At 38.9% G+C, this 12,482-nt stretch overlaps 1 protein-coding gene across 3 annotated transcripts in view; it reads right to left on the bottom strand.

Moving 5' to 3' along the window:
• Positions 1 to 12,482, bottom strand: part of LOC115220258 (S phase cyclin A-associated protein in the endoplasmic reticulum) — a 63,943-nt gene that overhangs the window by 39,080 nt on the left and 12,381 nt on the right. For all 3 annotated transcript variants that reach the window (XM_036509879.1, XM_029790355.2, XM_036509880.1), the window contains exons 2-6: positions 9,384 to 9,507; positions 7,947 to 8,209; positions 6,131 to 6,234; positions 4,645 to 4,788; positions 2,861 to 2,997 (exon numbers count right to left, since the gene is read on the bottom strand). In XM_036509879.1, coding sequence (XP_036365772.1) covers positions 2,861 to 2,997; positions 4,645 to 4,788; positions 6,131 to 6,234; positions 7,947 to 8,209; positions 9,384 to 9,507 — 772 coding nt within the window. The remainder of the gene's footprint in view (positions 1 to 2,860; positions 2,998 to 4,644; positions 4,789 to 6,130; positions 6,235 to 7,946; positions 8,210 to 9,383; positions 9,508 to 12,482) is intronic.

Genomic DNA, 12,482 nt, shown 5'->3' on the forward strand with positions numbered 1-12,482 from the left:
TATATATATATATATATATATACTACATAGGCACAGGCATTGCAGTGTGATAAGAAGCTTGCTTCTGAGCCACATGGTTTCAGGTTCAGTCCCACTGCATGGCACTTTAGGTAATTGTTTTCTACTATACCTGCAGGCTGACCAAAGCCTTGTAAGTGGATTTGGTAGTTAGATGGAAACTGAAAAAAAGTCCATCATGTGAGTATGTGCGTCTACGTTTGTCTCCTACTATCTCTTGACAACTAGTGAAATTAGCAGTTCAGCAAAAGGGGCTGATAGAATAAGTACCAGGCTTAAGAAATAAGTAAGTACTGGGGTTGATTCATTCAGCTAAACATTCAAGGTCGTGCCCCAGCATGGCCACAGTCTAATAACTGAAACAAGATAACTTCTTAAAGAGACATAAAGCATTATTAGACCAGTGGTTATCAGCCATCGTACACTTATGGACCCCTTTCATTAATATTCTATGCTGGTGGACCCTCATAGCCATTCAATGCTTAAAAACTCAGTTTATAAAAACTTTTCAAAATTCCAATTTTGCTTTCCACACATTCACTTGTGTAGGATTGCAGTGGCATGCTTTGAGAGAACATGTCTCACTGGCGAGAAATACAGGGTGACCAAAAAGTAGGTTTATAGTTATCACATAGGCACTTACAATTTCTTTTAAAACATTTTATTACATTTAAATATCTATCTTACAATTAACTAAATTAGCATGGTTTCGTATTTTTATATAATCACCATGATCACCATGACTGACCAGGCTATCAGATGCTGCTACACATCGCTTCGCGTTGTTTTAGCCTACAAATGATGCCACCCCGCTGGCTAAGCGAGCAGGCCAACAGAAGAAAGAGTGAGAGAAAGTTGTGGCAAAAGAGTACAGCAGGGATCACCATCACCCACTGCCGGAGCCTCATGGAGCTTTAGGTGTTTTCGCTCAATAAACACTCACAACGCCCGGTCTGGGAATCGAAATCGTGATCCTACGACCGCAAGGCTGCTGCCCTAACCACTGGGCCATTGCGCCTCCACATTTTTATATAATATTATATATAATCAAAATCTAAACTGTTGATATATGAATGCGAAAGAGATAGTTAAATAACTGTAAACCTAGTTTTGGGCCACCCTGTGTGTTGAACTTTGTAAAATGTCAGAGAAAAAACCTGCTTGTTTCTTGCAATAAATACATCTAAAACAAAACATTTTTCAGGGACCCTAAAACACTACAGCAGACCTCCAATTTACTATTTTTGCTTTCATGGATCAAAAAGAATCTTGTATAGACCCCCAAGGATCATATGGACTCCAGCTGAGAACCACTGCTTTAGACAAGCTGAGCCAGGATTTAAGTGACTTACTTTGTCGTTAGACATAGCATTTCCCTTGCAATGTAATGTGCCTTAAATTCCTTCTAGTTACAGTACACACACACACCTCTCAGCATGAATACACACACACACACACACACACGTGTATAAGCATGAATGCACAAGGACCTACACAAACATACACATACTGAAGAATACATAAACATAGTTAAATATGCATGTGCACACACACACACACACACACACACGCACATGTACAAAACTGCATAAATGTATATAGACAAGTGTCCTGTGCCGGTGATGTGTAAAAGGCACCCACTACACTCTTGGGAGTTGTTGGCATTAGGAAGGGCATCCAGCAGTAGAAACCAAGCCAAAATCAGACTGGAACCTGGTGCAGCTCTCTGGCTCACCAATTCCAGTCAAACTGTCTAACCCATGCCAGCATAGAAAGAAGACATTAAATGATGATGCACTATTATATACACACACACACATATACATATTAATTGTGGTATTCATCAATTAAATGAACAACTGTGTGGAGGCACAATGGCCCAGTGGTTAGAGCAGCAGACTCGCAGTCGTAAGTATGGGCATTGTGAGTGTTTATTGAGCAAAAACACCTAAGCTCCACGAGGCTCCGATGGAGTGGGGGGAACCCCACAGAACTCTTTCACCTCAACTTTCTCTCAATCTTTCTTCCTACTTCTGCCACAAAGCAGAGGAACCATGGTTGTAAGCGGCCTTGCGGTTTCGATTCCCAGACCGGGTATTGTGAGTGTTTATTGAGTAAAAACACCTAAACTCCACGAGGCTCCGGTGGGTGGGTGGTTGTTGGTGAACCACGCTGTACTCTTTCACCACAATTTTTTCTTACTCTTTGTTCCTACTGCTGCCACAAAGCAGAGGAACCATGGCGTAGCCCACTATGGTGTGGTAAACTTTCAGACCCTAGTCTAGATTGCGAATCCTCTGTAACCCAGGATGGTTCAGCTCTCCACCCGTTAAAAGCCACCGTTTATGGAATTAGGATAACAACGTAGCTTTCGCACCCGTGCAGCCACCAGTCTATCTTCAAGTTGCCACATGCATTCTTAGTAGCTTAGAGTAGGCTCGAATTAGAGATTATTTTTTGTGGCTAATGGCGTGAGTCCTGATTGGAAGAAGAAGGGGAGAAGGAGGAGAAAGAAGAAAGCAACAACTGCCATCTTGGCAAACAACGAAAAGGTAAAATGAATTAAACAGGACCGAATGGTTTAGGTGTTTAGTTGGAATTTCAGGTTTCCAGGTAACATTCAAGTGTACAGTACCTTGGATTAGTATTGCCTTAGTTTGACCTAGTGACAATCTGGTTCAACTGAAGAGAAAAAAAAATTTTTTAGATTCACACCTGTTCACCCCCAGAATTACACCACCACCACCTGACACTTGGAAAGGGAAAAGAGAGACATTTTTTTTCTTTTTTTAAATTCCAACAATGGAAACAGAAAAGTCAATTTTGATTTTACATGACTTACCATCGTTCTCTTGGTTCAACTCATCGTTGGGGGCAACACTTGAGGTGACACTGTTATTCACAGCTGGACTGTGTCCAGATGTTATACCCTTTACTCGGTCTGCCCAGCTGTTGCCCAGGGGTGATTTCACAGGAGACCTTTATCAACAGAATTAAGAGCACATTTAATAAAGTTTTTATGAATATCATTATTATTAGGTTTTATGAATATCATTATTATTAATGAGGGGAGTGTCAGTTTCGAAAATATGAAACGTATCTTATTAATTGGCGGGTCTCCAAAACAGCCCTTAGATGAAAAAAATTTTGTAATTTTTGTAATTTTGCTTTTTTCTGTATTTTTTTTCTGGAATTTTAATATGTCATTTTAATATGTCCTTTTTATGTTTTGTTATCCCAAATTTTTAATTATACCAATGTTTTATAACTTTAAGCGTAAATTCACTGTGTTTTGTATGTAACACGGATTCTTATATATCTATATATATATATATATACATACAAATATATTTATATATATATATAAATATATATTATATGATTTTTATCTATTTATATATATCATTATATATAAATGCTGCAGTATATTTTATCTAAGACCATGGCTTGCACTTCTGGCCAATGAATTTTAAAGGAACTGTTATGTCTTTAGAATAATAATAATAAAAATAACAATAATAATAATTATTCATTTTTATGTTTTCAAATTTTGACACAAGGTCAGCTATTTGGGGGAATAGAGTAATATTATGAAATAATAATGATAATAATTCTTTCTACTGTATGCACAAGACCTGAAATTTGGAGAAGAGGCTAGTCAATTACATAAACCCCAAAAGGATGACAGGCTAAGTCAACCTCGGCAGAATCTGAACTCAGAACATAAAGAGCCAAAGGAAATGTTGCAAAGCATTTTGTCCAGCATTCTAATAACTCTGCCAGGTTATCATACAAGCCATACAGTTCATTTTCAGTGTTCCGTGATAACATATCTGACCATGATCGTGGGGAAATATTACCCTGCTTGGAAACAAGTAAAGGTTGAGGACAGGAAGGGCATCCAGCTGTGGAAAAAAAGCTGCCTTAAAGAATTTTATCTGACCCATGCAAACACGGGTAATGGACATTAAAATGATGATGCTGAAGAATATAACTGCCAATTCCACAGATGAAGTTAGCATTGTGGAAAATGATAATTGTTACATGCATATATATAAGTATGTTCTTTATGGCCATTCCCCAAATCCCTCTCCCAGCTGAGAGGTTTTTGCTTTGCAGTTGCTAGTGCCACGTAAGATGCACTTCTGATGGTGCTATGCGAATGCTCCCATGCTGGTGAAACATAAAAAATTCCCAGCACACTGTGTAAAATGGTTGGCATTAGGAAAGGCATCCAGCCATAGAAACTGTGCCAAAACAGACAACTAGAATCTGGACAGCTATCTTATTTCTTTACTACCTACAAGGGGCTTAACATAGAGGGGACAAACAAGGACAGACAAACGGATTAAGTTGATTATATCAACCCCAGTGCGTAACTGGTACTTATTTAATCGACCCCAAAACGATGAAAGGCAAAGTCAACCTCAGCAGAATTTGAACTCAGAACGTAGCAGTAGACAAAATACCGCTAAGCATTTCGCCCGGCATGCTAATATTTCTGCCAGCTCACCACCTTTACAGCAATCTGGCTGACCAGTTCCTGTCCTGTCAAACCATTCAGCCCATACCAGCATGGAAAACATATATTAAACAATGACGATGACTTTGTTACAGAATACTCACTCCAAAGGTTGAATTGTGGCATTTGATGTGCCAAAGTTGAGAACCCGCTGGGCAGATGTCGGAGAACAACAATCTTGTATCGGACTGTGAGATGTGGTTTTACCAGGTGACATTTTTCTTACTTCCCAAGCAATTGAAATAGGACTGGAAATTTGGAAAAAAAAAAACAAGCAACAAAAATTAATATTAGACATAAAAAAGGTAAGAAAAAAAAAAAGGAGTAAATCAATTAAATAAATTTTCATTAAATTTATTAATCAAGCTGTCACAATTTGGTTGCAGGTAGGGACATCATCCTAGAAAAACTGCAATAACCCTTTAAGCATTCAGATTAATTTATTAAATGTAATCCTTATTTTTTTACTTGCCTCAGTCATTTGACTGTGGCCATGCTTAAAGGGTTTTTTTAGTCAAAGAAATTGGCCCTAGGACTTATTCTTTGTAAACCCAGTACTTATTCTATAGGTCTCTTTTTCCGAACCACTAAGTTACAATGTCAAGCAATGGTGAGAGGGACAAACATAGATACAAGACACACACACACATAAATATATATATATATATATATATATATATATATTATATATATACACACGACAGGCTTCTTTCAGTTTCTGTCTACCAAATCCACTCATAAGGCTTTGGTCGGCCCAAGTCTATAGTAGAAGACACTTGCCCAAGGTGCCACACATGCTTCTTACCACACAGCCATGCTTGCACCTATTTATTAACATTTTAAAAAAATTAATCATGTAGTATCTTGCAGCTTCAAGATTTTCAAGATGTGATTATTTTTAGAATGACATTGTAGAGTAGGTGTGAGGTGCTGGATCTGACCAGTTTGAACATAAAACAGAATATTTGGGCCAGTTTAAATGCTAAAGGGTTAAGGGTTTAGTGGTTTTTCTTTTCTAACAAAAGAGATAAGATCATTGTCCATAAAAAGTGCAAACTTCCTTGGCATGAGGAAGGGCATCCACCATAGAAACCAAGCCTCAACAGACAGCTGGAGTCTGGATAGTTCCAGTTAGCAAACTCCATGTCAAAACTGTCCAACCCATGCCAGTATGGAACGTGCATGTTAAACGATGATATATATATATATATATATATATATATATATATATATATATAGTTCATCAAAATTTAGATTCAGATGACTATGGTACTTAAGTCAAAGGCACCAGAATTTTGTATGGTATTATCCATATAAATCCATGGGGTGATTGGTCGACATTTTAAAACTGATGTAATGCTTACAGTGTTTAATAAAATGAAGTAGCATGAAACGATCGTACCACATTACCTCAGATATACTTGTTGCTTATTTTGATTGATATATATATATATATATATATATAGAGAGAGAGAGAGAGAGATAGATAGATAGATACTAGTACTTATATGTATATATGTGCATGCATGTGTGTGTGTGTATATATATATAAACACACACTTATATGCACACATATTTGCATATACTCACCGGTCACCGTCTTTGGCAGCATTATCAAAATCTCGTAATAACTGCAGTCTTTTTATTAAACAGTTAAAATCTTTGGTGCTCTGCTCCAACATCATGATCACTTCCTGGAAAATAGAGAAAATAATAATAATAATGATAATATTAACGGTTTCAAATTTTTGCACTGGGCCAACGATTGTATTGACCTCAGGGCGCAACTGCTATTTTATTTTATCAAACTTGTAAGGACAAAAGGCAAAGTTGACAATGGTCGAGTTTGAACTCAGAATGTAGAAATAGAAAAAAATACTGCAAAACATTTTGTCGAAAATGCTAATAAGTCTACCAGTATACCAGCTTAATAACAATAAGAATTCTTTCTCCTATAGGCACAAGGCCTGAAATTTGGAGGGAGGGGCTCATTAATCACATCGACCCCAGTGTTCAACTGGTACTTCAAGGACACCCCATCTCCACCAGTTCACCCACCAAAAGAATGATGAAAGGCAAAACTGGGTTGACAGAATTTGAACTCAGAACATAGGGAGCCAAACCCAGGGCATTTTTACCAGTGCTCTAACAATTCCGCCAATCTCCCACCCACAATAATTGTTTCTCATATCATCACATGACCTGAATACTTGACTGGTACTTTTACTTTATCAACTCCAAAATGTTAAACAACAAAAAATTGACCTCAACAAGGTTTGAACTCACAATGCAAAGAGCCAGAACAATATCGCAAGGCATTTCATGTGATGCTCTTATGATTCATTAAATCTAAATTAATAGAGAATCAATGATGGATTATCACTGATTCTGTTATGATGCTTCATATCCAGGTATGTCTAATGTAAACAACAATGCAAGTGAAGATGAAAGATGGATAATGGGTGTATATGCCACATTCCAGGAGTCTTTGCTCCTTCATCAACACCCATCGAACCCATCAACCATCCACAAACTCATTGCTTAAACAGTCGCTAAATATAGCAGTGGTAACATTATTAGACATACTAAGTTTACATATTAAACACATTCCTGTTAGTTGGTACATACATATTAATGACTTGTAGAAACACCGTGTTTTGTTATGCAATCATAACATACTACAAAGTATATTAAACGTTTTTATAAGTCAATATTGTGTTCTACTGTGTTAGCAGTGCTATTACATCACTTGTTAAGGTTACCTCTACAGGTTTCCTACAGAAATTATAGCCGGCATTGATTTGTTACGTTTCTTATCCGAGTATTGTATTTTGATGGTTAATGTTTATAAATTCAACCCTTCAGCATTCAGATTACTTTGTCAAATGTGATGCATATGCATTCACATTGCTTTGAATTAATCATGCATTAGCATGTGGATTCAAGCACTTGTGCCCCGTGCTAGTAGGGTGCTAAGAGCACCATCCGAGCGTGATCGTTGCCAGAGTGGCTAACTGGCTTCCATACCGATGGCATGTAAGAGGCACCATTCGAGCTGGATCGTTACCAGCATCGCCTTACTGGCACCTGTGCCGTTGGCATGTGTAAAAATATTCGAGCGAGGTCGTTGCCAGTACCGCCTAACTGGCCCCCGTGCCGGTGGCACATAAAAGCACCCACTACACTCTCGGAGTGGTTGGCGTTAGGAAGGGCATCCAGCTGTAGAAACACTGCCAGATCAGATTGGAGCCTGGTGCAGCCATCTGGTTCGCCAGCCCTCAATCAAACCATCCAACCCATGCTAGCATGGAAAGCGGACGTTAAACGATGATGATGATGATTTTGCCAGTCATCTCAGCCACTGGCAAACAAAGAGGACAGGAGACAGAAGAATTACATGACTTACCTTGCATTCTACAACACTTTCATCTTGTTCACAAGTTTCATAAATAGCGTCGACAGCACGCTGAAGATTGTCAAATAGAAATGCCCAATAGCGGGCCCTCACATCAGCTCTCTTGTTACTACTGTCAGATTTTGGTGACTTAGTTAAATCCTGGAAGCACTTGAGGGTGGAAATACCACTGCCACACATCATCTTGTCTTTGGCTGAAACCGACACAGACCGCAGCTTGGAACTCATTCTCCATTGTCGTGTCACTGCTCTGCCTGGGAAACACACAAAGGGACCAAAAGATAATTCTTGACACCCCTATCATCAACAAGAAGGCAACTCAAACCAACAAAGGAGCCTCTATGTAGTTATTCCACTGGCTAGAAATAGTAGCTTTAAATGTTTATTCAATGACTTGGTAATTAAGAATGTGGCAAACGCCAGGGTGTACCCTTGAGGTATGGAGGTCATAATATAAGTGGCAGGGCATTGCCAAAAAAAGTATGAGTAGAGAGTCGGGGAGGGGAATGTAGTGAGTGGTGAAAACCTGGGTATATAATGGGGGGGTCGGCTACTGGATAGCAATGATACAGTGGACAGGGCCATGAGGACAGAACTGGGGAGTGAGAGATAAGTATAGTGCACCAAAGAGATGTGAGGAAGAGAAGAGATGTAGCTTGGTTTGTTGGGGTAGGGTGTATGAAGTTTTCTTGTTACATATGGGTGGAACACAATCTCGGTCCATTGTCATTATTCTTAGTAATAACATTACGATAAAAGTATTGGATGTAATTAAAATAATATATGCCTCATGATAAAATCTGGACAATATTGATTTCTTACACAAACACAACAAGATATTGATCTATACTAAATAAATCATCTATCAGCGGTGGTGCCCCAGCATGGCCGCGGCCTTCGGGCTAAAACATTTTTAAGGATTTAAGGGTTTAAGGATTTATCAGGTAAAGAATTGCTGTTGCTGTCTAGTCCCAGGTCAATCTTGATTGAATAAATCAAGTAAAACAATTATCAAAAGCAGTCCACCAACGGCCACCCCTTTTTAAGGAGGGGCTGTGAAGCACTACATTATCCACTGAATCCTTGGTTTTAGTTGCACCAATATTGGAGACCCTAGAAATGGTCGTCAATGTCTGTTCTTTATCTCCTGATTACGCTATAGAAGAGTCAGATTTGAGAGAGGTTTTGTTATTATTTCTAGCAAGCTATGTAACCACTTACAGTCTCCACCATTATTTTCACTAATCAAACGTTTCTCTAAATTAGCCAACATCCTCCACTCAATATATTCATAAAGAATTCATTTTGGTTTCCTCAGTTCTACATAAATTCCTGATCTTAAGAAACCATTCAAGCAGACATTGGAGGAGGAGGAGGATGACAATTACACAAAACAAAACTTCAAAGGAAAAGAATTGGTAAACTTACTGCTTCTTTCACTGATAGGCCTCTCTTGGAGTGGTAAATTGTACTGCACAAGATTCCTGGCTGTCCGTCCTTCCTCTTGAACAATTCTTCTAACACGGTCAAGGCCACTCATTCTTGTAAAAGGCTGCAATAACAAACAACAATGATGATGATAATAATAATAATAATAATAATAATAATAATAATGGTCTCAAATTTTACCACAAGGGCAGCCATTTTGGGGGAGGGGATAATAATAATAATAATAATAAAATAATAATAATAGTTTCTTTTGTTTGTTACAGGGGCATCAGATGCAGTTTAATTACAAAGACAGATTACAGTAGAGTATGGAGAATTTATATAAAATTGGTTGAAGGAAAACAGGAGAGGAGAAACGATATGACATGTATGCACATAATATACAACCTATGTGAATACGGGGATGCTGCTGTCTTCCTGATATAAGACAGTGTCCAACTAGGACTAATCAAGGAACCCTGGAGATCCAAAAACCACCCCAACCACACATGGGCACAAGCACTCTAATGCCCAGGGCACACAGAGTGGTTCAATTTAACCAAACCATTTTGATCTCAGTGACCAATCTTTTGATAAATTTGCTGGGAGAGAGTACTTCCCCTCTCCATTCTCATTTTCCTTTCCAAGAGGAAACTTAAAAAGCTAATGAGAGCTTGACTGAAGAGGAAGCTGCCTGTCCTCAAGACTTTCAACCACATCCACCACACAAACCCTGTCCACAGCCTCATTTACCATAGCCACTAATCAGAGGAAAATTGGCCTAAATAAAAGAGGGTAGTGAAACTATCTTTATGATGGAGACAAGAGCTGGATCTGACCTACATGAGGAAAAATGATGCTTGACATAACTCCACTAGTTAATACAGGAATCATGGAGTTATGTAGCATAGAGCAAGAAATATCAGGGCAGATAACTTTCCATCATCTCAACACCCATAAGTAACTGACTGATGCTACATCTTATCAAACCTGAAAGGATCAGAGGCAAAGATAACATCAGTATAATAATAATTATATTTTCTACTATAGGAACAAGGCCTGAAATTTGTGAGGAAGGTGGGGGCAGTGGATTACATCAACCCCAGGAATCAACTGGTACTTAGTTTACTGACCCCCGAAAGGATGAAATGCAAAGTCGACCTCAGCAGAATCCGAGCTCAGAATGTAGCAATGGGTGAAGTACCGTTAAGCATTTCATCCAGTGTGCCACCAATTCTGTCAGGTTGCCACCTTAATAATAATAATGATGATGATTTCAAATTTTTGCCACAATGGCAGCTTGGGAGAGGGGATTAAGTCGATTACATTGACCCCCAGCATGTAACTGGTACTTATTTAATCAACCCCAAAAGGATAAAAGGCAAAGTCGACCTTGGTGGGATTTGAACTCAGAATGTAGCTAAGCATTTCATCTGGCATGCTAACAATTCTATCACCTTAATAATAATAATAAATGCCCTGATGCAATACCAGGCACTGGCTCTCATGGCTTCTGATCTTAACTGATTGGAAGTGTTATCATGTACATTGTTTTGTTTTGGTATAAAAGATGGGCTACAACAAATATTCTGTTCAATACTACAGGCTTGCTTGTCAGGTGCTTGACCATAACCAGTTGAGCATGTCCCTTAGCACTTGACAATATGTGCATCTTTGATCATGAGCAGGAGTAGTGGGGGAGTATCATAGGCATGTGTTGAGAATTCTTTGGGGTTTGAATAATTCACCCCAGGAAACATGGATCCTTGAACAAGCTTTATTTTTGAGCAGGATGGGCTACTTGACCAGAAGAAAATTCTAATTGGGACCCACTTGCAAAGTTATGCATGGTTTTTCTTGATACGAGATCACCATGTCATGCACATATGGTTGTGATGCATGTGCCTGATGAACCCTTATCAGACGGGTAGTCATGATGGGTATATTGGGCTTTGTGCATTTGTACCCCAGTGTCACTTTGATGATATGCATTACTCTTCTCACTCAATAATAATAATAATATTAATACCCTGGTAACAACAGGATCAAAGAGAAAGAAGAAAAAAGGTCAACAACCACAACAATTTGAGGTGGGAAATACGAAAGCTGTGGTCAATGAGGAGAGTAGACATGATACCTAATTCTTTACTACCCACAAGGGGCTACACACAGAGGAAAAAAACAAGGACAGACAAACGGATTAAGTCGATTATATTGACCCCAGTCCGTAACTGGTACATATTTAATCGACCCCGAAAGGATGAAAAGCAAAGTCGACCTCAGCGGAATTTGAACTCAGAATGTAACGGCAGACGAAATACGGCTACGCATTTCGCCCGGCATGCTAACGTTTCTGCCAGCTCACCACCTAAAATAGACATGATACCAATGGCAACTGGCACACTTGAAAGTATCAGCAATCAAGTACCAAAATGGCTCAAAAAGATTGGTACTAGTGTAAAGATAGAACACCTACAAAAATCCTCATTGCTTGGAACTGCAAGAGTTCTTTCTCCACAGGGTTCTTGAAGCATAATTAGTAAACAAGTGTCACCTTAGTCTGCTGGCTGTGGACGGCTGACCCTTTCCATCAGACCTGGCAAAATAAGCTGTGAGTTTTCATCAAAATAATAATAATGGTTTCAAATTCTAGCACAAGGACAGCAAGTTCAGGGGGAGGGGTTAAGTTGGTTACATCAACCCCAGTCCTCAACTGGTACTTAATCCATCGACCTCGAAAGGACGAAGAGCAAAGTCGACCTCAGCAACATTTGAACTCAGAACATAAAGACAAGTGAAATGTCACTAAGCCTGCTAACGATTCTGCCAGCTCACCATGGTTCCATTGACCAGTCTCTGCCACACTTCCCTAACTGCCGTCATCTCAGCGACACAGTCTTTCCCAAGGTTTTACCTTCAACAAGCAATTGTTGCATATATATATCCAACAACGTCTGTCTCTTTGTTTACTATGGACTGGTTCCACAGTAATCAATTACATACAACAGCTGTCAAGTGGTAAGAGACAAACACAAAGACATACACACATAATGTGTGTGTGTGTGTACATACGTAAGAAACATGTATAGAGAAAACTAT

The sequence above is a fragment of the Octopus sinensis genome, linkage group LG16 (assembly GCF_006345805.1).
Source record: "Octopus sinensis linkage group LG16, ASM634580v1, whole genome shotgun sequence".
In the NCBI taxonomy this organism is placed as follows: domain Eukaryota; kingdom Metazoa; phylum Mollusca; class Cephalopoda; order Octopoda; family Octopodidae; genus Octopus; species Octopus sinensis.